Source organism: Lepidochelys kempii, chromosome 1 (assembly GCF_965140285.1).
Source record: "Lepidochelys kempii isolate rLepKem1 chromosome 1, rLepKem1.hap1, whole genome shotgun sequence".
NCBI lineage: Eukaryota > Metazoa > Chordata > Testudines > Cheloniidae > Lepidochelys > Lepidochelys kempii.
The window spans coordinates 221,728,562-221,754,489 of record NC_136380.1 but is presented as its reverse complement, the minus strand read 5'-3'; the positions used below and the strand labels follow the sequence as shown (position 1 = coordinate 221,754,489).

General features: G+C 42.0%; 1 protein-coding gene across 1 annotated transcript in view; it reads left to right on the top strand.

The window, feature by feature from the left end:
- ANO2 (anoctamin 2) overlaps window positions 1-21,798 on the top strand; it is a 284,158-nt gene extending 262,360 nt beyond the window's left edge. Inside the window, exons 21-25 of the mRNA XM_073314959.1 lie at window positions 9,251-9,403; window positions 9,511-9,563; window positions 11,572-11,753; window positions 19,498-19,603; window positions 20,377-21,798. Coding sequence (XP_073171060.1) covers window positions 9,251-9,403; window positions 9,511-9,563; window positions 11,572-11,753; window positions 19,498-19,603; window positions 20,377-20,658 — 776 coding nt within the window. The 3' untranslated portion in view covers window positions 20,659-21,798. The remainder of the gene's footprint in view (window positions 1-9,250; window positions 9,404-9,510; window positions 9,564-11,571; window positions 11,754-19,497; window positions 19,604-20,376) is intronic.
- The last annotated feature ends 4,130 nt before the right edge of the window (window positions 21,799-25,928 follow it).

The window sequence follows — 25,928 nt, the reverse complement described above, 5'->3', positions numbered from 1 at the left end:
TACAGCTCACTTCATCGGATGCAGTGAGCTGTAGCTCACGAAAGCTTATGCTCAAATAAATTGGTTAGTCGCTAAGGTGCCACAAGTACACCTTTTCTTTTTGCGAATACAGACTAACACGGCTGTTACTCTGAAACCTATCTTTTAACTAGTTACCAATCCATGAGAGGACCTTCCCTCTTATCCCGTGGCAGCTTACTTTTCTTAAGAACTTTTGGTGAGGGACCTTGTCAAAGGCTTTCTGAAAATCTAAGTACACTATATCCACCGGATCCCCCTTGTCCACATGCTTGTTGACCCCCTCAAAGATTCTAGAATATCGGTGACGCATGATTTCCCTTTATAAAAACAATGTTGGCTGTTCCCCAACAAATTTATGTTCATCTGTGTGTCTGACAATTTTGTTCTTTACTATAGTTTCAACCCGTTTGTCTGGTACTGAAGTCAGACTTACCGTTCTGTACCTACCTAACTCTTAGTTATCCTCCTTTGTACTCTATTCACCTCCACTTCCCATCAGCAAAGAGAGTAGCATCATTTCTACTACCAAGAGAAGACAGTGATACCAGGCATGAATTTGGCCAGGATGCACATCAGCATCTGATACGGAATTCCAAAGCAAAGCTTATAAAGGCCTCCTTTCCTTCTAAGTGTGCATGTAGAATAAGCTCTGAGGAGAATCTCTATGAGTCAGCAGAACCCATGAGGGCAGAGGTGCAAATAATCACCAAATGACTCAATGATGCTGTTCTGGGATACAATCCAACTGCATTAATCTGCAGGGACATGAGACCACAAAGAAGCGATATGCAAGGATTCCAGGGAATAACTTAGAGGCCAGAGTGTTCACACTAGAAAGAAAACTAAATTGCTGCCTACCCCAAAGCAGTACTGCAGCATCAAAAGAGGATTCCAGGCGGACCAAGCACACCACAAGCTTCAGGGTAGGAAAGCATTCAGAAAAGAACCACAGCTCATCACACGTATGGCAAATTTTCTGAAATCAGACGTGTTCAATATTGTATGTCACACCCCTGTCTTAAACTACAGACAATCCTCTGTAACAAAAACACCTGAATATATGCATTTTATGTTACAACATGTGTATCAGACAAGACAGACACATTTTATGTCAATATTTTAATTGATGTTTATAATGGCAGGTGCATTGTATCATTCTCTGTAGCTCAGTTTGTGGCCAGCTCCTTTGACCCTTCACTGGTACAAAAGGGACTTAAAGTTGCCTTCCCCAACTATCCTCCCCTCCACCAGCTGTTTCAAGAACTGTTGTTGCTCACCTGGGGATCTGGCTGTATGTTGCAATCTTCATTATTTTAAACCACACACACACACAACCGCCCTCATTTTCACATGCTCATAACTTATTGAAAAATTCTCCTGTGGGACTGAAATGTTCCATGCTTTGCATCAGCTCAGAGGTGAATTTTGTTTTGAAAGTTTGAGCAAACTCTTGTCAGCAATATTTGACTTATACAAGGGTGAAAAAATATAGACTTTTCCCCTTGTAAATATTTTCAGATGCTTTTATGCTCAGGCATAACTCAACAATGTCTGCACTTAACCAGGAAATGTTGGATGTTTAGCTGGTCCACTCCCAGGCCCCTTGTTTTTATTCATCATCAACAAATAGAATACAAAAAAACCTGTTTAAATATTTGTTCTTGCACATCTGTGGTAGTAGATGTTGCTCATGTTCGGCGCTACAATGCATTGTCAGTTGTAGCACTAAATTCCAGGTTGCAGCTTTAAGCCTCTGAAAAGAAACCAGAATTCCTGTCAGGATTTTATGGGAGTGCACCCTGGCGTGGGAGCTCCACCACTGTACTTCAGGATGCAGTACATGCTCCATCATGTCAGTCAGGCAAAGCTCGCTGTTAGAGCTCGGATGGAGCCATGATTCACCTTGAACCTCTCCCCTTCCTTCCGCTAATGCAGTGCCTGTGCTCCCCACCCCAATTATAGCTGGCCTGGCCCTATAACAGAGCTAGGGGTTGGTGAAGAGGGCTCATTGCACCCTCTTCTCCCTGTTGCAGATCCACACAGGGCCCACTGTGGCTCTTTTGCCGTGGTCATGCATGCCCCATGTGGAGATGGACCATTGGAGCGTCATTTCCTTCATTGGGATTCCATGTGAGTGGAAGGGTCTGCCTGCATGGAAAAACTTGCAGGTTCAGGACCTAAGTTATCAATTCATAAACAGGATCATCATCAGGCTTTCAGCATGCACTTAAAATAGGTATCCTCTGTTTAAATAATAATGTAGAATGCCTCATTGTGCAATCATTCACGGATAATTGGATACCATGTTTCAAGAGACAATAATCTGTATCCCAGGTGGATGAAGTACTATTCCAAATATTTGTTTCCAGCAAGAGAACTGGATTATGTGGTGAGGAGAATGGCTCATTGTCTCTGTTATTATGCCAGTTCCACAGCAAGCTATGCCCTGTCTGTGGGATTCAAGACAAATGTGAAACAAATGAAACCTAAGCTGCTCCTCCCCTGGCCTGCCTGTTGCTCTGAGTCCATATCACTAAATTCAGCTGTCAGATTCACTGCTGAGTGACTCAGACCACCCACATGGACAGGAAGCACTTTGAGAGCTCAGCACTGAACCTGTCAGTTGAGATTGTTCTGAAGGGCATCAAGCAGCAATGGAGAGGCCAGGAGCAACTAGATGTAGCATATTTACATTTTTTTCTAAATTGGACTCGAGAACATGGCTTCAGAAGAGAGAGGGTGTGGAAATACAAGGGCAGCGGGGTGGGGAGGGGAGTTTTATCCTCTTTAATTGTTTTAAATGACAGTGTAGTTGGGCTTTAAAATGGGATGGGGTATCTGGGAAAAGGAAGGGGACTCCTGATTGTTGTTACAAAGCCAGATCCTTAAGTCCTTCCCCAATTTTCATTCTGTCGGTACTCGGGCAAACTACTTTTGGAGTCAGTTGGTGTTTGCTTGAATGAGGCATAAGTAAAAGCTGAATAAAGCCCTCCAGTTTTGGCTCTGTGGGTATGGCAGGTACTCAGAACCCATCCAGATATTGGGGAACAGTCCCCAAAAAAGGACAGAGGGCCAGATGTGTGGAAATGTTTTAGGTACGTATGTCCCTGTTATCAGAGGTAGGAAAATGCTGTTTATCCACATTTTACTGATGGGGAGCGGAGGTACAGAAAAACCAAGTGATTTATCCAAAGTCACCCAGGAAGTCTGTGACAGAGCAGAGATTTGAACACACGTCTCCCAAAGTCTAGGCTAGGGCCCTAGCCACTGGACCCTCCTGCCCTTTTATGCCCTTTTAGAGTTTCCACTGCAAACTTCCATCAGGGGGGATGAAAGAGAGTGGGGGAATCTGCCTATCTGCTACCCCCATACACAGATTCTGTACATCTCCTGTGGGTCCAGAGTAATCCCTGTCAGAGATTGTGTCTCTGACAGGGGGTTGCAGAGGGCTGAGGGTGTGCTTTTCAGACTGATGAAGGGGTGGGCAGGAGTTTGATTTTTTTTTTTTACGTGACTGGCTAAATTCCTGTTTGAAATGATTATTTCAATGCTGCTGGGATGTTATGTTATTTAGTTATGTGTTAGGGAGCCTAGAGCCTTGGCTAGCTGTCTGCTTTGTTATTTAAATCTAAATAAACTACTAAATAAAGTCTGGTGGCAGTATGCATCTGCACTACTTCTAGGTCCCCTGCAGCTTTGCCCTTGCTCCTTGGGCTCCACCCTGGGCATTCAGGCTTAATCCAGCAAGTTCTGAAGTCTGTGAGTAGCGCCACTGAAATCAGTGGGGCTATTCATATGCTTAAGTATTGTGCTCAGTTGGGCTACAGTGTTATTTAGCACCATTCAAGATGGAGTCTCTTGACAACTTGGTTCTCTTGGCCCTGGTTACATGGATTCCCCACTCAGTACCTACGTCTGCCCTGATACACTTGTATGGGGGTTCTCCAGCACTAATGTAACCTTTGACTGTAGGCACTTTCCTCATCAGTTTGCACTGGGTGTCAGGGCAGGGTGACAGACATTGGGTCTTCTCGCCTTCCCCTGGAAATCAAAGGGGAGTCTTGCCATTGATTTTAATAGAAGTAGGAGTGAACCCTTCATCTAGACTTTAGAAAAGCTTTCCACTAACTGCTACATAAACCCTTGACTCTAAGGGTTTGTCTACACTGCAGTTGAGAAGTATGACTGCAGAATATGTAGACATTCATACATGGCACAGCTTTACTGCTATTCGCAAAAAGAGCAGGAGGACTTGTGGCACCTTAGAGACTAACCAGTTTATTTGAGCATAAGCTTTCATGAGCTACAGCCCACTTCATTGGATGCACGAAAGCTCATGCTCAAATAAATTGGTTAGTCTCTAAGGTGCCACAAGTACTCCTTTTCTTTTTGCGAATACAGACTAACACGGCTGTTACTCTGAACCCTTTACTGCTATTGTTACTCAAGCTAGCTTTGATCTAGCTATCTAGCTAGCTCAGGTAGCGGAGCAGTGAAGCCATGGCAGCACAAGCTTCAGCATGGGCTAAGCTAGCCCTGCAAGTACTGTAATAACTCAGGCTTCTGGGAGGACTTGTGCCACCTGCGCTGAAGCCCATGCCTTCACAGCTTTACCGTTACCAGAACCTGTGCTAGCTACAGTAAAGCTAGTTCAGGTATATCTACTCAACCTGTAATCCTGCTCTAGGACTGCAGTGTAGACATACTCTATCTTTGTCAGGAGGTGGAATCCAGGAGATCAGCGTTCCTGCTACTGGCTGCCCCAGAATTTGATCCAATGTCTTCATCCTGTACTGCAAGTAGTGACCCTCAATCAGTCCAGTGCAGAGTGATCACCAGATTATTTCTCAAAAAAATTTTTGTTCAGAAAACCATAACAAAAGATCTTGTAGATGAAAATCAGTGATGACGTTACCTCAGATTTCCCACCTCCATCCCAGTTGCCTATTTCACTACCACCTACATTTTAAATTCTAGTTTGGGCAAATCCTCAGGTCCTTACTCAGGGCCAGAGCATGTCCTAACGATGTGTATATGCAGGGAACCCTCAGTGCACAAATCTTTCTTCACCCATATAGAAAGACAGAGTTAGATGTGTCCTTTGTAATCACGCAGAGGGTTGTACAAACATCCAGGTATCTATGAACAGGAAAAGGTGTGGAATGGGAAGGGCGATGGGGGCCATGCATTCTGGAGGTTTGGAAGAATTTCCCCTCAAGCAGGTAAATCCATCAAAAAGAATATGTCTGAGGCACCAACAAAAGACACATCACTAAAGAGAGGCCCACATTTTTCTTTAATCTCTATATTGAGGTTGGATTTTAAAGTATCATCTCGGCATGTTATGTGTAGGCATGTTTTGTACATTATTGCCACACAGAAGTGAACTGTACTTTTCCCTTAGATTTCCCTGCCAAGCTTGTGGTTGTATATTTTAAGGCTCCTGTTTCTCTAAGACAGTGGTTCTTAACCTGAACTGCAGCCTGCACCCCTTTGGTTCTCAAAATATGTTCTCGCACCCCTTATCAAAAATCGATGAGTAGGTCAGTTCTTTAAACCTAGATATATTTTGTTTGTATATTACAGTAATCATTAAAAATGTGTAATGTTAATAAATACATAGGTTTGATGAAACAAAGTAGTTGTACTTACGTGCCTGTGCTTAATTTGTGTTTTTGATTATTTACCTTCTAAAAAGATCTGGCATGTCTTGCACCCCCCAGAAAGGGCATCTCGCATCCCCAGGGGGTATGTGCACCCCAGGTTAAGAACCACTGCTCTAAGAGTACTTGGAATGTCACTCAGAATGGGACTGATTTGGCCACCCTTGCTCACTTTTAGTAACACTTCATGAGAAATACCTCTGAAATCAAGTGGACTACCTGAGGGTTGCGAATAAGGATGGCAGAATCATGAACATTTACCTTCCTTTGAGTCTGACTATGTCATTGAAATAAATGGGGTCTACTCAGTGTGCGTGTGTATGTTTGTGTGTGTGTGACTGAACTAATCCCAGTGAATGATTTTATTTTGGGCCTGATTCGGTGTCCCTTACTTAGGTGGAGTAGCTAGTCCTCATGCATATACTCACTTTGAATTGGATGGAGCAAGTTGTGTTAGTGTTACTAAGTGTGTCTAAGGAAGCAGAACTGAACTCTCAGTGAATTTAGCCTCCTTTTATGTTCTCAAATAAATGTGCACAGACTTTAAGCTTTAGTAATCTATTTGTTATTCATCAGTACTCCCCAAATAGTTTAAACAAACACATTTCAGTGCCTGGATCAGGCACAAACTATTTGTTTTGACTGTATCATGGAATGTTTTGCTTCTCATGACATGTGACTGATCATCTAAGGTTATGTCTACACCACCCCACAGTTTGGATTACAGGGGGTATGAATAACAGTGCACAGCAAAATGTTGTGACGTAACTTCCCCCTCACAGGACTACATTAATGCGATCTAGGAACCTTTATATTTGTGCCCACAGCGTCCACAGGGGGGAGTTACAGCACAGCACTTTGCTGCGCACTGCTAATCGTACCCCCGTAGTTGGACCTGCAGGGCAGTGTAGACAAAACCTAAGTCACATGGTAGTGTTTTTGCTACTTGTTTGGATCATTGAAACTTTAATTTAAAAATAAAAGGAAGGAAATACAGAGATTTAAACATGACCACACAAACATTTCTAGGGTGGATCTTTGTATGACAACATGTTTACAAAATCATCCAGAAGATGTTTGTGTACCTTGAATGTTCTTTTACGAACTAAAACATCATTCATGCAGATGTTCCTAGGAAATGAATAAAAATGGCTGCAAATAGTATCACAGCAAATATTTGTGGTTTATACTCAGACAAATCACTGCGAATACTTTTTTACTGATTCCCTCCAGCTCTAGCCCTGCTAACTTCACTTCAGACCAAATAAGGCACATTTTGGTGCTATATATTTTTCTAAGCATTTCAAAGGTTTTTGAGATACTTCTCTAACATCTGTTTTTATTTCCTTACTTCCTTTTCCTGATTCAAACATAAAATATTCAGGAAACTATAATTTAGAGGGTAACATATTCTTGTATGTTGAAACAGCTCCCGTCATGCTATGCTAGGATGATATAACCTTTATCCCCAAAGCAAACCATTGAAAATGGCAAACCATGGCCACAATTATCATGGAGATAATGGTTCGTTGTGCAAATACATTGTCACTGGGAGAGGAGATGTGGGGGGGGGGGACCATAATGAGGCTTGAAACAGGTACACAAAAAATAAGCTGGGTACAAAAAAGATCCTGGGGAAAGCAGTTTTATCAGTTGGCTGTGGGCTGTGACAACAGTGCCATAGGAAATTATTCTAGAGAAAATAGTTGACTAGTCCTGCTATGCTAGGATTAGTTTTCTTTTCCATTTTTTTTCTCTCCTCCAAAAGTGCAAAGGACATCTGCTGCAATGGACTGCAAGCTTGTACAGGGACTTTATATTCTGCTTACAAAGAAATCACAATGCATATCACTGCAGTTTACTCAAATCCTATTTGTAGCACTATTTATATAATATGGGCACGTACATTCATTAGTTTAATTTTGTTGTGGCTATCTCCATTGCAGTTTTGCAATATGCCTTTCAGCCAGTCTCTCCTTATGCCACCCTGCACTACTTTCTTTGGGAAATAAGAGCTCATCTTTATATTAAAATAATGTTCCATGTTACATTTTACAAAGAGAGGGCCAGTCTTGTGTGGTGATAATACTATCAAGTCCTGACGTCTTGTCGTCACTGGGAGACAGAGGTGCTTAGAGCTTCTTGGCAGGTGGTCAGCACCTATAGTATAAGGAGGTCAACATTTTCAGCTGGCTCAGCACCTCTCAAGATGGGCCCAGAATGGGCCTGATCCTGCAAGCTGACTGTCCTCTGCTTCTTTTGAAGGCAATGGCAATTAAGGACACTCAGCACCTTGCAACATTGAGCCCAATAAGCACTGTGCACAGTCTTAAATATCGTTGAAACATTGGGGGACTTTGGAAAAATACTTTCATTCCTCTAAATTCCACTTTGCCGGGAGAGGATCTGAAAATTGGTGTCTAAGTTGTCTTTAGAATAAAGCTGCTTACTTGCATCTAGATCATCCCTGCCCCCATGGGATGGGCATAAACAATTCAGGAAATGCCAAGAGTTTAAACTCTTGAGTTATTGTTTGCTTGTATTGTAGTAGTGCCTAGGCAGAGCCGTTCCTTGGGTAGGGCAAATCGGAGCGAGCGCTCCAGGCACCGCGCTTTGGGGGGGACCTGTGGGCTGGTGCGGTTGGCCGGTGCAGTCGGTCCCGGAAGAGACGAATCCGTCATTTCCACCCTGGGCCCCACAGCCCTCTAGCGACGGCCCTGTGCCTAGGGCTCCAGTCATAGACCAGGCCCCCCCTGTATTAGGTGCTGTACAAGAGGTAACGTTCCCTCCAGTATACCTACCTGTGGAAGAAATCAGGATTGTGGCTCTTCAGTGGCTGGATCTGTAGAAATCTTAGGGCTTCTGTGCTTAGGGCAGGGTCAGGTCCTCCATGTTAGGCTGCCATTGGTTCCTTAAATGCTCAAGCGCCTTTCTTCCTTCCCATCTGCTATACTTTCCCCAAGAAGGCGCTGAAGCAGGAATGAAATATTTGATGATGCAATGAACAGCATTGGCTTCTACTGGGAATTGCACCAGAATTCCCCAAGGTATGGAGGGGGATGATGCCACAGAGAGTGGCCATACCATAGTTTCACCCCTGAGCCCAAACACCTACAGCGGGCAGTTTGCCCAGACAGTCTTCCAAAGGGTCTTGGGAAGAGGGGATGTTGCCTCATGGATTTCCTCTCCCTATTTATACGCATTGCTTCTCCTCTACAAACAAACAATGGGAGGGATAACATGGCCTCATTCAAGATGATTGTATTTAAAAGGAAAATAGCATTCATACTACTTTTCTTTATTAAACTAATATTTACTCTGGCCCACGTATGCACATTGGAGACCAAGAGCAATATTAGAACCAATATAAAAACAGAGTGACAAATCCTTCTTTCTTTCATAGCCTCACCTTGTTTGTTGTACTGTTTAACAACAGGACAGAAATGTTTGAAATGGAGTTTTATATTTCCTGTAACACACAAACCTCAGCTGCTGATTTCCTGCGGACATATGTTTAATATGTCAGTACAGAGCTTCTCTCTGAACAATACGTCTCTCTCTTCCAGTTATCCAGTTTGGCTTTGTCACGCTCTTCGTTGCCTCCTTCCCTCTGGCTCCGGTGTTTGCCCTTCTTAACAACATCATAGAAGTTCGGCTGGATGCAAAAAAGTTTGTTTCTGAGTTAAGGAGGCCAGACACAGTGAGAGAAAAAGATATCGGTACGTAATGAAGAATCTTTGCAATGATGGTAACACCAGGAAATCACCTCAAAAGAGGAAATTAAGATTAATCCTGTAACAAAGCTTTGTTATTAACTCTTTTACAGGAATTTGGTATAACATTTTGAGTGGTATCGGAAAGTTTTCAGTTATCATTAATGTAAGTATTTGATTATGACTTTATGAGCTTATTTTGTCCCTGAAGCATAATTTAAATTTTGAGCAATGCCTACTTTCTTCAATTGCTATAAAATACAATGAAAAACTAAGTTACCCAATTTGCTACTCCTTGAGTTTAAAACATCATGTAATGTTATGTAGAATCAGAATTACACGAGACATGTACATTTACTCATCTCTGTTTCTGAATTATTATGTTTTGTGTGACATGAAGATTAATTTATATAGAAATCACACATTAATGGGCCGGATCCTGCAATTATTAGTCAGGCAAAATTCCAAGCACACCAATAGAGGACTAGTTCTCATTTATGAAAAATGCTGTATGAGAACTAGGTATTATAATGCTTAGACACATTTACGTCATTCTCTGGCAGTGTAAATATAGGTTTAGTTTAAGTCAGTTTGAATGTAATTTACTTGAGCAGTGAAAGGAGCTTAGGGCCTTGTCTCAAAGAAAAAGTTTTACCAGTTATACAGCTATTGTTATACATGTATAGTTATACCACTACGATCTCTTATGCAGACACTCTGATTCCAATATAAGAGTAGCGTTTTTTGGTGTACCTTAAACTCCTTCTCAAGCAATGCATGTTAGACTGAAAAAGGTCACCCATACCTGCTTGGAGGGTTGGGGTAGCATTCTGATTATGACTATATTGGTTTAAATTCACACCTTTGGTTATACTATAAAACTTTCCCAAGTAGACAAGGTCATAGTATAAATGAGAATCAGGCCCGTGGGGTTTAATTATAATAATACAGAGTACTTTTTTTCCATAGATCTCAAAGCACATTAGAAAGGAAAATCAATATCATCACAGATGAGGAAACTGATGTGCAAAGAAAGTATGTGATTTGCCCAAGTGGCAGAGCCAGGAATAGAATGCAGACCCCCCCCCCCCCCACTCCCAGTGCTAAGCCCTATCAGCAGAACCGTGCTGCTTCCCCCACCCCCCCATTTTACCTGAGTGCACTTTGCAGGATCAGGCCCTGTAGTTATTTAAAATTTCAGACATTCTCTAGTTGTCTGTATTCTCCAAGTGCTTTAATTAAAACACCGACTATGCTGCCCCTCTGTTGTCGACAACTGGAAAGTGAAAATGTGCATACTTGAGTTTAAAAAATATTTAGAATCAGATTCTATCATCTTTTCTCATGCTGAGTATCATTTTTTGAGTGGGACTACTCACAGAGTAGGGTGGCAGAATGTAGCACTCAGTTAACTTTTATTTGCACATTCTAGATGCTTCTGGGGCTAATTCTGATCTCACATCCATTTGACACCAGAGTAAACTCCATTGACTTCATGGAACTACTCCAGATTTAGAATGGAGCAAGGGAACCGAGAATTAGTCCTTTATGGGCCACACCTCAGCCGGTATAAATTGGCATAGCATCAGTGAAATCAATGGATTTACACCGATTTATACCTGCTGAGGATCTGGCTGTTATATATGCTGTGGTCCGGCTCCTGCACTCTTTTTGTAGTCAGTGGTAAAACTCCCATTGATATCTCTGGGGGCAGGATTAAGGCCAGTATATATGAGGCAATTGTTGTAATTACTCTTTGCTCTTGAAAATGTCCCACCTGCCTAGCTATATACTTTCCCTGGAGACAGAGGCAACACATAACTGTTACGTTGATAGTTGTATGTGTGTTGGGGGTTACAATTTTAAATCCACTCCCTGCCAAAAAAAAAAAAAAAAGAAAAATATAAACCTTGGCAGAAATCTGGGGGGGCACGTAACCCCATGTGCGCCCCCACACAATCCCATGAGTTGCCTCTGCCTGGAGAGAGACACAGCAGGCTAGTGTAGTTTAAAAACACTTATTCTTTGATGTGTCTGGCAAGTTCTCTCTCACTTGTGAGGTTGCAAAATTGATCATCATCATTCTATATTTATTTGAACATGAAAACTATAACCTGAATTCAATTAATCCAAAACACATCTGTAGATTCACTGGGTTATTTTTTGTCTCCCAGGCTTTTGTAATCTCTGTTACATCTGATTTCATTCCACGCCTTGTGTATCAATATGCATACAGTCAAAATGGAACCATGCATGGCTTTGTCAATCATACCCTCTCATACTTCAATGTTAGTCATCTCAAAGCTGGAACACAGCCAGACAACTCACAGTTTGAACAGGAAGTTATATTCTGCAGGTAAAGTAGCTCTAACGACACTTTGTGTAGTTAAAGTCAATTGTTTTGGTCTTATATTAGATAAAAGCGTTTCCTCTCTGAGTTAGACTTGCGAAGCTTTTCTGTTCTTTTAAACTATTATCTTCTTAGTTAATTCAGATATGGGTTTTAGAATATGTAGATGCAAAATTCAATGGTGCCTCCATGCATAGAATGAACAGCTTCATCCAAGACTTCTGCTGAACATAAAAACCTAGGGTTCAGTTCTTTTCCTACTAATATCGAGGACAAAACTCTCATCGATAAGAATGGCAGCAGGATCACACCTTTAAAAATATACTCCCTCTAATTAGAACAACATTTCCTCCCTTACAGGGTCCTGTTTTTCCCATGCTTTCCCCTGCTTGAAAACCCACACCTTCCCCCTTCCCCATAGTCACACGCTTTAATACCATGTTTTCTGACACAGAATGTTGGGGGAATTCCCTTCAGAAACTATCAACAGTATTTAGTCTGTTGCCCCTTAAGCCGAGCAGAAAGCCAAAGTTTGGAGGTTTGTGAGGCAGGGATAAAGTCTTGATGTAGTCTTGTTTATTCACAAAAATGAATGCAAAGTCCTGTTTCCCTGAGCAGCGATAGGAACATGCAGCCCATAGGCAGTTTTCTTGCTCAGCAATTCCTAAGTGAGCCCCTCCAGCCACAACTGTGCCTGAGGAGAGGCTGCCTCTGTGCTTCTGCCCGAGGGGCACACACCACTGCTTGCCCTGTATTTCTTACTGCAGCTCACACAGCCCAGAACCAATACCTGGCATCTGCATGTAGAGTCTCTTAGGAAACCCCTGAGCCTGCCACCTGGCTTGCCTTTTCAGAGGACTCTGGGAGTTGGCCCCACTCTTTGTTTGCAGGTTCTTTTACTATACACAGGTGCTTAATTGCTCCTTCTGTTGCACACAAAGAATGCTTTAGCACTCCCATTGGCTTTACTGAAGTATGTAGTGGTCTTTGGAAGAACACCCCTGATGTCGGTCATTAACACCAGCCCCAGTCATGGGGCTAGCTGCATTTCTGTCCCCTTTCTGGTCTGTCCAAGAGCACCCAGTGTAGGTCTTGGGCCTCTTACCTATACCTGTATCAAAGGGAATCACTCAATTCTTCCACTCTCAAACCAGGATCTGGCTTCAATACCAATTGCTGTTGCCCTACAAGTCTGACAGGGTTTAAGAAACCCTATTTCCTCCCTTCAGGAACTTGTGACCAGTGATGGGGACCAACAGCCTTGTTAGAACAAAGTATTTTTATTTGGAAGCTGGAACAAAGCATTCCAGAAAAAGGGATGTAAAATCACAAACAGCCTACACTCGTGTCTATTTTACCTGAAGTCCCAACATCCTAGGTAGGAATGAGGCAGGCCTAGCTTCTCCAGACATGTCAATGGGTTGCTGCTTGAGTGTCTTTTCAATCTGGTCTCCCCTTGCATCCCTAAGAGAATGTCCTTTTATATACCATGAGAGTTCTTAGGTCCTCCTCACACCCCAGACTTCTTCATTGCTGGTGGGTTTTGTCACCGGCTGGTCAAACCAGTTCCATAGGCTCAAAGGGGAACTGAGCCAGAGTCAGCAGAGCCACTTCTGGCAATGTCCTTTAGCATTCCCTTTAATAGAAGCCGTTAAGGGACCACCTTGAGCCTCCTCTGCCTGACTCATCCCAGACAAGCCCCTAGTGAGAAGCACTTTAAGCAAACCATTCACACCGAAAACAGCACCCCAGTAATCAGATCAGTCTGCAATACTAAGAAATTATTACAGGACCCTCCACATTTGCCACAGCCACTAAGTCACCATGGCTGAAGGTGTTGCCTGTTTATTATTTCCAGCCATAGCTGAAATGGGGACTTAGATACCAAAACTAGACATCAAACCAGAGGGCTGATTCTGTTCTCCTTTGGACCAGTTTTATAACACAGTATCTCCATAGATTTCAGTGAAGTTACTTCTGATGAACATTGCCATTAAGGGAGATCTGAATCTGGCCCCAGGTCTCCACTATGGTGCTGCCAAAGCCTGTGGGCATGGCACTATACTGGCTATTTCAAATAAGTAAATCTAATTATATTTAAAATATGAATGCTGAGCTATTCTATGGCAATGAACTTTGTCAGCATTATACTTTAATTGTCTTATACTCATAAATCCCTAGATTATCTTGAACACAGAGATGCTGGCATGTAATACTATGAGTCAGCATAGAAATCATGTTGTATTTCCTGGTTAGAAACCCTCCCATTCCCGACACTGGTTAACTAATTTTTTCTTAAATAAATACCTCATTATTTGCTGCAGCGGTTACTATATTTCTCTATACATACTATAGGCAGTTTCTAGGCAATATTGTAAATACACCTATCATTATAGCTATCTAAAGCAACTGGACATTTTGTAGGGTGGCCGCTGAAGTACTAGTAGCTCTTGTTATGAGAGAAAAGGCTCATAACTAGCTATCTGTAGAGTCAATGGGGAATGTCCCACACATGTAAAGTTGTTGCTTTCAAGAAGAGAAATCCAAGTTGTCATTGTTTGGTGTGGAATAGGTAAAGTTAGCCAGTGTTGCTATCCTGATCTATGTGAATAAACTTTAGTTGTGCAAGTGATCCCATTGATTTCACGGAGTAAGGATTACTCAAGTGAGTAAGGGCCACACGGTCAGACTCCAAGATATGAGTGGTTGGGAGGGTGGGTAAGCCAGAACAGTGCAAATGTCCTGCAATGAGGGCTGCAACATCCAACTAGCAGACTAAGAGAGAGCACTGAGTCATTGAGAGAGTGGACAGCTCTTGTAACAAGCAGGCCACTGAAACCCAGAGGAAGGACATGGGGCACAGGCCACTTGCAGGTTTAAACTAAAGTAAATGGTGGATTCTCTGTAACTTGGAGTCTTTAAACCATGATTTGAGGATGTCAGTAACTCAGCCAGAGGTTAGTGGTCTATTGCAGGAGTGGGTGAGTGAGGTTCTGTGGCCTGCAATTTGGAGGAGGTCAGACTAGATGATCATGATGGTCCCTTCTGGCCGTCTGCGAGACAGTAGAAAGAGCAAAATCCTCCATTGGCTAGTAGGGATGTTGTGGGAAGCACTAGTGTGGCACGTCCAATAAGCACTGCTGGTGATGGGGACTCTGCTCAGTGTTATTTTCTACTCACCTATTCCTCTGTGGCAGGCGAGATATAATAGTCTTAAAGCTATGCTCTGGGCCTCCTTTTGCCAAATTGCTCTTCTCCTTGTGCCCTGTTCTCCTCCATTTCTCTATGTTGCTAGCATTTAGCTCTCCAGTACAATACAGAGCTATTACATGCTTTTAGATTGTCCTCCAAGGTGTCTGTGAAGCATTCCTTCTCCCTGCCCCCCACCCCCTATTTTCTTTGTCCAAGGTGGCTATATGTTATTATTTTAGGTAATCTCTCATCAGGCATCCTTGTGACATGCCCATCTCACTTCAATTGTGTGTCTGGTGTCCTAGTGTTGATTCCAGTTACTTGCTCACAGCTTCATTGTCTGGTGTATGACTGTCAATTTACCTGGAAGATTGTGCACTGGCAGCAATGATGAAATGCCCTGCTTGGGTTTACATGGCCTTGATAGGGCTGCAAAACAGGGAGCAGAGCTAAATCATAGCAGATGGTTCATTGTCTGGAGCTGTATGTCAGGTACATTCCAATTCTTCCCTCTGAGCAGAATTTGTCTCCTGTACTGAAAACAAGAAACCCAAGTTAAAAGTCTAACTCTGTACCAGACTAATCTCATTTTGGTTCAGTGAGAAACAAATGAGAACATTTCTCTTCCTTTAATTATCAGGAAAATATTATGGGAAGATATCAGCATGTTTGCTGGCCATTTCTGAATATCACCCGCCTTAGTGAAATCTTATCAAAGTCACAGCTTTGGCTAGAACACAAACTGTGATAAAACATAGGATATCTAACTCCAAACCCAGGAGACATGCTATGAACACTGTCCCTTTTACTAGAAAAAAAAATCTGTGTTTCTTTTTCTGGCAAGTATGTTGGGAACAAGCTGACCTCTCTTATTCTTAGATTTCTGTGACCTCTGGAGATAAATGTGGTTACAATAAGATTGAATTTTGCTCCTTACGGGCATTACCAGAGATTAAGGTATCCTAAAAATAACCATAACAAGTGAGAAAATTCTCCCACTGAACATCCAGAATAAATTCTCTGAATATTTTGAGCACCATTTTATGCAATGCTGTGAACTCTTTGGCATGACTTCCAAACAAACATTGCTGTGACGCTACTCTGTTGCATATCATTCGTTGTCACGATTTTTGAGAGCAAAAGAACATTTGTATAGCTAAAGGCAAACTAAAAGCAAACCGTGTTAAATTATAGGCCATTTTTATTGCCCTCGTCCTTTTAACCTTTATAACCTCACGCAATAGTGGAGTATATGAAAACATGCTGGTCACATACTCACATTCAGAAGAGAAAGAAGGCAGATGCAAATCTTTAAAGGGAGTTTTCCTTAGCATAGACTTGCTTCCTTTTGCACTGGGCCTGTGAAGCTTTTTTTTCTCTTTTTTTTTTTCTTTTTCCGAAGGAGCTGTTTCCCTAGTGACCTGGTATCCCTATCGTCTAGACTCACAGATCTGTATGATTTCCATTTTTTCCAATTATTCCCATTTCACCTGCTTTATGAACCGCAGCTTCAGAACACTGATGAGGGCCATCACTATCTCACAACTGTTCACTCATTTCTTCCGTATTTTTTTTAATCAAAGACCAATTTAAAATAAAAATAGAATAGCACAACCAGTTTTCAGATGACTGCCTAGGAAGGAGTACTAAGGAAAGGAATCTGGGGTCACAGTGGATCACAAACTAAATATGAGTCAACTGAATAAAACTATTGTAAAAAAAAGCAATCATCCTGGGATGTATTAGCAGGAGTGTTGTAAACAAAACACAAGATGTAATTCTTCCGCTCTACTCTGTGCTGATTAGGCTTCAGCTGGAATATTGTGTCCAGTTCTTGGTGCCACATTTCAGGAAAGATGTGGAGAAATTGGAGAAAGTCCAGAGAAGAGCAACAAAACAAATGAAAGGACTAGAAAACATGACCTATGAGGAAAGATTGAAAAAATTGGGTGTGTTTACTATGGAAAAGAGAAGACCGAGAGGGGACATGATAACAGTTTTCAAGTACATAAAAGGTTGTTACAAGGAGGACGGAAGTAAATTGTTGCTGTTAACCTCTGAGGATAAGACAAGAAGCAGTGGGCATTAATTGCAGCCAGGGAAGTTTAGGTTGGACATTAGGAAAAACTTCCTAACTGTCAAGGTAATTAAGCACTGGAATAATTGCCTAGGGAGGTTGTGGAATCTCCATCTTTGGAAATTTTTAAGAGCGAATACCTGTCAGGGATGGTTTGAAGATGGACCTCTCAAGGTCCCTTCCAATCCTACGACTCTATGATTACTTTTAAGCGCACTACATTTTAGCCCACTGATATATTTGTATAAGGCCCTTTTTTATTTCCCTTAATCACTTTGTCTAACATTGATTCAGCTTCCTTTTTTACTCTAACATCATTCTCTTCCAGCCTTAACTGACCCTTTCTATCTGTCTTTACTTTCCTCCAGGCTTCCCTGTTTCCAATACACATTCCTTTTTGCCTTCAGATCTTTGAGGCAGTCTTTTGTAAAGCCACATTGGCCACTTCTGGTCCCTTTCATTTTTCTTTTGCAGTGGACTGTCTTGCTGTCATTGCCAAACTGGGGTCTCTGAACGACCAGAGGTCTGCAGAACCCATCCTGATCATCTTCAAAATGAAATATTTTGAGAATAAAGTGGAGGGATAGTTAATGTGTTGAGATGGGTCCCTGAAAGAGACACTCTTAGGAATGCTCTGCAGAATGGAAAGGCCAGAGGCCCCCTGATCTGTTGTACTTTAATTAAGATGACACGGAATCAGAGAGGTTGGAAATAGAAAAGAGGGATTGCTACTTACTTTATAGCTCTGATAGTCCTACAGTTCTCTATACATCATTTTTGCTCTATAGCAGTGGTTCTCAAATGTATTTGATTGCGTCTCCCTTCTTTGTTTCTGTAATAGTTTATGCCTCTCCCCGCCCCTGGCACCCAGCCACCAGTCTTCAGCCACCCAGCTCTGAGCTCTGGCTGCCCAGCTCTGGATGTGTGCAGTAAATTTTTTTCCCCTAAAGCTTCCCACGCTCCCTCAGAATACGTGGTGTGCACCCCAGTTTGAGAACTTCTGCTCTACCGACATGAATTCAGTCTAGTTTCAGCTGTCCTAAACAACAAGGTTTCCAGTGAAGCTGTGCAAAATTTCCTTGGGACTTGACACCATGCAACATTCATGAGATGATGGGGCTCTAACGAGTCCGTGATTTTTGGTGTCTAGTTTTATATATGAAGATCTTCCATTATTCCCCATTTTCCGCAGTCTAATGAGTCTTATTCTCAGCTGTAGCTCACGAAAGCTTATGCTCAAATAAATTAGTTAGTCTCTAAGGTGCCACAAGTATTCCTTTTCTTTTTGCTTTCTCAGGAAGTGTTTTCTGATATTCAAGCCAGTTTTTCCCTTTCTTACTTTCATCCCATATTCCTAGTAATACACTGTGCACCTCACTAAATAATCCCTTTCAGTCTCAGGTGTTTATATCCCTCAGCAGGTTGTGTATGGTTGTAATGTCCTACCTTGGTTGTTACATTCCATAACTGAGCAATATATATTCAGTGCTTTAATATTTTCTGGTAAGTCAGTCTCTCCAGGCCCCTGATCATTTTTGCTTTTCTCCGAATTGCGTTCAATTTCTCAATAGTCTTTTTTCATCTTGAGGTCCCCAGTGCAGTATTCCAGGTGTAGTTTTTAATCTGAGCTGTTTATCGACGAACTATTACCTCCCAGCTCCATCATGCCCTTACTTATGCAGCTGCAAAAAACACTGTCCTTTTCTGCTGCCATGTCATGATGCAAATGTGTGCTCACTTGCCGTTCTCAGTCAGCCTTAGACTCTTCCCACTGTATCTGTTTTCAAACGGTGTCCCTCCAAGATCTGTATCTCATCTTCTCTTTAACTGTTTTGTTTTATTTATACTACTTCGCATTTTTCCAAAATTATTCTTATTTTCTGCCTTAATTTCTTACCACTCTTTCTCTGATATCTGTCCTTTTTTTATGTTCGCAAAACATTCCAGTTTACTAGCATCTGAAAGTTTTTATTAACATCTTGTTTACTTCCTCTTCCAAAATATTAATGATAATGGTAAATAAAATAGGTTTGAACACCAATCTTTGCACAAGCCCACTAATTGCCTTCTTTGATCTCAATACACTGCAGTATATCTTTATTCCTTGTATATTTGCAGCATGTCAGATCCTCTGCACTGAGGTGAATTTAAGACTAGAATAGTTCTATATATTATTTTCCAAAAGGAAATCCAACCACACTAGAAGATTTTCCCCATTAGGGCCACATTCCAATCTTGGTTACAGCTGTGTAAAACCAGAGTAACCTTGTTGGATTCGAAAGAGGTATTCCAGATCTACAACGGTGACTGAGATCGGATCCTGGAGTTTTAACTAATAGTGTGGGATGAGGTACGTAATGCTCAGGGGATTCAATGCTCTAGAGTTAGCTGCTGCAAAGTTGTTTTATCAAAATGTTTAGTATAATCTGTAGGTGGCAGTTGCTGGAAATTGTGCGCTAACCAAGCTATCTTCACTGGCAGGTACAAGGATTACAGAGAACCACCTTGGTCCCCAAATCAGTATGAATTTTCTAAGCAGTACTGGTCAGTTTTATCTGCTCGCTTGGCTTTTGTTATTCTATTTCAGGTAAGCCTGTTGAGTTTACCGTATTGCAATTTAAATCACAGAAGCTAATGTATGTGTATGGGGCATGCCGTTCATCTTGCCTGTCCACTAGGGGCACTGGCATCCCCAGTACCCGTACACATGCGCATCCATAACATTTGAGACTCAGGATTCTGGTCTGTGCACAGCAGCTAGTGTCCACCTCACAAAAACCTCCTTAGCAGGGAACCTGAGGGTGGAATGAGCATGGAGATTTGTTGGACCTAGAGCTGGTCTTTTCAGGTCACAAATGAAGCACACTGGAGCGACAATGTGTGGCAGATACTTGTATTGCTACTGCCGATGCAATACTTGCTCTTGGGATAGAGAGCTTTGGTTTCTACCAGCTAAGGTGTTGGGTGCTCAGGACCTTTGAACATGTGCGTGGAATAAGCCTGCAGGGCCACTTGGGCCCCAATTCAGCAAAACACTTAAGCATGTGCTTAAGCCCATCCTTATATTTAGGACAACACTTAAATGTGCATCTAACTTATCCATTCTGTTCAGTGGGAGTTAAGGACATGCGTAAGTGATTTCTAGAATTGGGACATTTTCCTGAATCAGAGCCTTGATTAGGTGCCTAATTTCAGACAGAGCTTAAACATGACATGTTTGAATGGTAATATGCCACTGGGTTGATGGGGTATTTCTAACTATTCTGTAGCTGAGGTTTGATTCTGTTACAGCCTGTTTGAGTATTACAGACCCTTCTAGCCTAGCTAGCAGAGTATTCTCTATTGCTCTTTATTTTGCAGAACCTGGTCATGTTCCTCAGTGCGCTGGTTGACTGGATGATTCCTGACATTCCCAAGGACATCAGCGAACAAATCAAAAAGGAGAAGAGTATGCTTGTTGATTTCTTCCTGAAGGAAGAGCATGAGAGGCTGAAACTGATTGAAAGTTTTATCATGTGTGACAAGCACAGAAACAAAGGCGAGACAAGGGGCCGAAGGAACCGAGCAGCAAGCTTCTGCCACGTTAGCCGGAGTCAGCGGGGCAGCTTTGCATCCTTTAGCTCACAGCACACAGAAGTATGACTCCTTAGGCGGAGGAAATGTACCATGGAACATGTACAATACCTGTGTACTTACTGTGTGATGTGATCCTGAAACTGGAGTGAAGGAGGGAGGGACTGATAGGCAAGGAGAGTGGAGGAGGGAGTCTGTCACTTCTCAGGAAACTTCAAGTGTAAGTTTTTCTGTAACATTTTATACGCTATCTGGGCTGCAGCACTTTCAGCGTTATTCAATGCAAATTAAAGAGCCAGGCTATGGCTGTGGCTGGCCCTTGCATAGAAGCATGGGAAATGGGGAGGGCAGAGTACAGAGTCTAGCACAATAGGGTTCTGGTCCATGACAAGATCTCCTCGGGCTACCGTAATACCAGTAATAAGGAGCCCTCCCACTCTTGCATTTTTGGTGTCAAGACCAGCCACAATCCCAATCCCTGCACTCTCCTGAGTGCAAGGACTGCCCCTAGGGCAGTATGTACTCCAAAGAAGCATGGGCAATAGACACATGTTTTAGCAGACCTGGCCAGCCACAGAGGGGGCTGAACATTGCATCCTCTCAAAGGATGTAGCAATAAACACATTCCCTCTGCACACCCAGAGGCTCTAGGAATCACTGTGCCTTCATGGTGCACAATGCCTCTTGGTGCTCTTATTGTAGTGGGGCTTGCCACAGCACCCCCGATGCAGAGCTGCGGTTAAAGGCACAAAATAGCAGGAAGAGAAATAATTAAGATTACTGAGCACTTTGGCCTACAGTTGTTGGCTTAGCAGGAGCCTAAATAATAAGCAGAGACAGATCACAACATAAGCATCTGAAAGAAGTAAAGATGATAGAACTAGCTAAGCACATCACTGTTTGTTGTTCTGAGCAAAATACTCTGGGCATAATTCACCTCTCACTTAAACTGGGACTTCAGCTCCCACTGGTATCGATCAGAAGTAACTCCGTTGATATCAACGCTGGTGTTAAACTGGTGTAAGTGAAAGTAGAGTGACGCCTTGACAATATCTTCCTGTACGTTGCTCCGGAAATAACAAAACGTTGCTGTTGTGTATTTACTGTAAATCAAGATGTTGTTATGCATAACTGTATTCTATGGCGAGAGAGGAGAAACAGGTTCATTAATTAGGTTTTTATCTAAATGCACCTAATGAATAATTTTATTCTGTTATGGATTAAAAATAAAACTTTCTTAAAAAACGTATTGCTTTTAATAGACCTTCTGAATCCATCTCAACTCAAAGCACATGCAGAGGCATCTCTCCTAGCATATACTGCTGCCCAGAATGCTTTGGGAAGAAAGAAAGATGATGCTCTTTCAGATGGGGCAACTTAGATGTTTCTATGGTCTGACTGGATTTTTTTGTTTAAATCTCCAAGGTAATTTCATATATAGTCCTGGAGCCTTTGAATTTCACCTGTCCATCAGGAAGGGGAAATTGCTCTTTAAAACACGACTCATTGTAACACAATGACATTCACTCAGCCCGACAGGTATGCATTTTAAGGTTGCAGGAATGTGCAGTATTATAGCATCTGACCTCGTCCTTGATGTTTTGTGAGATAACAAAAAAAATGATACTTGAAAATCTCTTCACAAAATGTCGTGAATATAAACTACTGGCTATGTCTATCTGGTGTTTCCAGTTTACTGAGATAAGCGGGCAAACTTCAGGAAAAGATCATTTTGATTTAAAATAAGCTACCCCCATCAACATGGTGTCTGAGCCCCTTACAAGCTTTACACATTTATTGCCATAAAACCCCTGTGAGGGAAGTGCTTTTATCCTGATTTTATAGGTGGGAACTGAGGCACAAAGAAATTTGTCCAGTGTCACACAGGAAATCTGTAACACTTGGGACTTGAAGCTTGGTCTCCTCTCTCTTAAGCTATCAGCAGAACTGCTGGACCATCCTTCTTCATGAATTAATATTGCATTATTTCACTTTCCAAAGATCTAGGATTCCAAGAAAGGCCTACCAAGGCTTCACATTTGACAACAGTATAAATGTCCACTGTTTACCGTATTTGTATTATGTGGTATTCTGATAATAGCTTTGTAGGTTTGGAGTAATGTACACCTGGAATTTACATCTGTGGCTGATTGAAATGCAATTAATTTTGATCACATTGTTAGACCTACATTAGGAAGAAACTGGATTTGCCATACAGCATGAATACAGGCCAGTTGAATATGTCGGGGCTAACATTGCTCATTTAGATATTTGGTAGTGTGTATGCAGAAATGGGTTTAGAAGGGGATTTATAGGTCATGTGACACCAGTGCCGCCAATCAATAGCTGGATTAAACCCATTCCTCTGACCAATATCGCTATTATTTTATAAATATTCATCAGGGCCTTGAGCTGCCAGACTGTGCTCCATGCTGCCTGAAGAAACTGTAAAGAAGGGAATCTCACTGTTTTACAATAAATAAATCTGCTTTCCAGAATATACCAGAAATTCAAAATCTCCCTGTAAAAGGACACTCTGTTACAGTTTTGCAGTAATTAAAGTTTAACAGTTAAGGTTAGGTAATGACTTTAAATATAATCCCTCTTTTCAAATGCTTATAATTTGGGGAGAGAGGGAATCTTTGAGGGCTGAAATGTTCCATGCTTCTTCTTAGTGCTGAAGTAATTCTTTTCTTTAACTAAAAGTTTGAGCAAAATCTCATCATCTATTCCTGAACTGTTGGAGTGTGAGAACATAGGCCAAGATTTTCTAAAAGTGACTAATGATTTTGGATGCCTCCATTTTTAGGCGCCCAAAACGGTTAACACTTTATTGGAATCTAGTTTTCGTAGTTGGGGCGTGCTTTCTGAAATTGGGCCTCCTTAAGGTGACTGAAGTTGGGTACCCAAAATTACTAGTCACTTTTCAAAGTGGTGGCCAGGGCGTGCCCTTTTTGGCCACTCAATTCCTTCACAATGCTACATATATTTAGCCATGGTTGTTATGCAGAATTTGAAAAAGTCTTGAGCAACTGAAAGAGGTGGTCTGGGTTAAAAGAGATAATGCATTTCAACCTTTCCTATAAAAAGAGCTAAATATGCATACAGCTTTACATTTACCCTCTCAAAGTTCTCCTGAGGCTTATATACCTCACCCAGACAAGACTGGGAAAGAATTAAGGTAACAATCGCAGCTATAAGGCAGACATTCTGATTGGCGCTATCATGATAATGCAACCAGGGCTGACAGCTCATCTGTCTTTATCTGTGGTATAGTTTTTATTGTATCTTGAACCTGAACGTTTCATTCATCAGGAATCCCTCAGGTTTGGTACTTAACTTTGGTACAGTCCCAAAGGATTAGACACATGATTGCATTCCCATGGTAACCTCTGGCTTTTCCTGAGACTGCCTAGGGAAGTTTCCCATCCACTCCTGTAATTGTAGATCACTGGTTTGTTCCTTATTCAGTCCCAGTTTCTAACTTATCTCTTTCCCACAAAGCGAGACTTTATCTAATTCCTTTTTATCAGCATGATACGTGTAAGTCTACCCATAAAGTGCCTCCTTACCATAACTCATGTCTCTGAAGTACAGAATGATTCTGTTTCAAGAGGTGTACATGGAAAGCTGCCTCAGGGGAAGAAAAGACAGGAATGCGAGTAGAACCAGAAAGAGGTAATAAAACCTGTATACTATTGTCACTTCCTGCTATTGCAATGAAAATGATCCAAATCTCTGTGCAAAAAAAAAAAAAAAAAAAATCAAGCAGAGACTTCTGAAGAAAGCCTAATGTTTTTAAAAAAATTAAAACTTCAAAGAATGGAAACAAATAGTTAAGTGTTCATGCAGGGTGATGTTCATAGGATTCTTCATAGATGTGGAATGTGGTGGTCCAGCTGGTAAATGCAAATCTAAATTAAAGTGACGAGCCCTTTGTTAACACACTGTTAATATCACACAGTTGAGGACTACCGAAAAAAAGCCAGGAAATGCAGAAGTAAACTTCCCATCAGCAGCAATAGCTTGGTTGTGTTTCACAGCCTGTATATTTTATGCTATATATTTAGCTATGAGTATAGTAGTATGTGAATCTACATCTTTAACCAAAAAGCAAGAACAAAAAGGAGGACATACAGAGGGGTGTGTTGTGCCCTGTGTTTGACCCTAAAGTAGACATAGTTGGTCACGGAGGATACCCACCTCTATAGGAGAATCCTCAAGTAGCATAGCAGTTCCCTTGCCACTAATTCTCTCTGTGGTCCGTGAAAGCATATAGCCAGGTGAAGGGGGACATGTCCCGGGCTTCTCTGCTGCCTGGCATCCCAAGTTACGATGATTTCTCTTTGGGGCCATTGACAGCAGTGTAATTTAGAGCAGGCATCAGGAATTAACCAGGAAACTAAACCAGTCCAGGATTGGAGGAGGCATTGCCTCAGCCTTTGCACCCTGTTCCTGAGTTGCTCTATGAACTCCTCAGCAACTTAGCTGCAGAATCCTCAGGATCTGAGTGGGTAGATGCCCCTTCTACCCCCTCCCCCCACCCACACACCCACAGTGCTGGTCCTCACCCCTGCATAAGGGATACCAAGAAGGAAATGATGCTGCAGAAATGGCATTTCTCTCTGCCATACCTTGTGGGTAAAGTTCCATCAGATTTTCAGCCTCTCCGCCAGCAGAGAAGCAGGTGACGATTTGGGGTGGTGTCTTTAGCCCGTCCAGTGTTTCCAGTATGTGGCTGTCTAGATATATCCTTGAGCACTTTGACCTTGCATGACAACTGAAGTCAGTGAAATATAGTAAAAGAATATAAGAGAACCACGTGGAAGTATGTTTGTTAAATTATTGCTTGGAAAAGTCCAACTCAACATGCTTAATATTTACCCACTGTTAGCAATAAACTCTTCTGAGTACAATAATGTAACATCTGTCACTGTTATGCAGTCTCACCCTTTAATTAGGCACAGGTGGTCTCTCTATTCCCAGAGTGGTCCTCCCCTTTTTCTTTTGTGTATAAAATACAAACCAGTTTTGTTTGTGCTCTGTAGGTAGATGTTACTAAACTATACAATGCTTAATACTTTCCATTTATCTGTTGCCACAACATTGTGGGTAGCCTGCAGAGGATACAGTATCGAGGTAGGTGAGACTGCAGAAACTGGTATGACTGCCACATCTCTAGCGTGACGTTCAATCAGTTGCATTGGGGTGCATGTATCTGGGTAATTCATGATTGGGAATGGGTCTTGGTAGGTGGATCAGTTAAACTATCCCGCACTGCCTTCACCTTCGGGCTTGCTCAGAGATTATCTGCTTCCAACTGTATCTTTGTGCTTTAG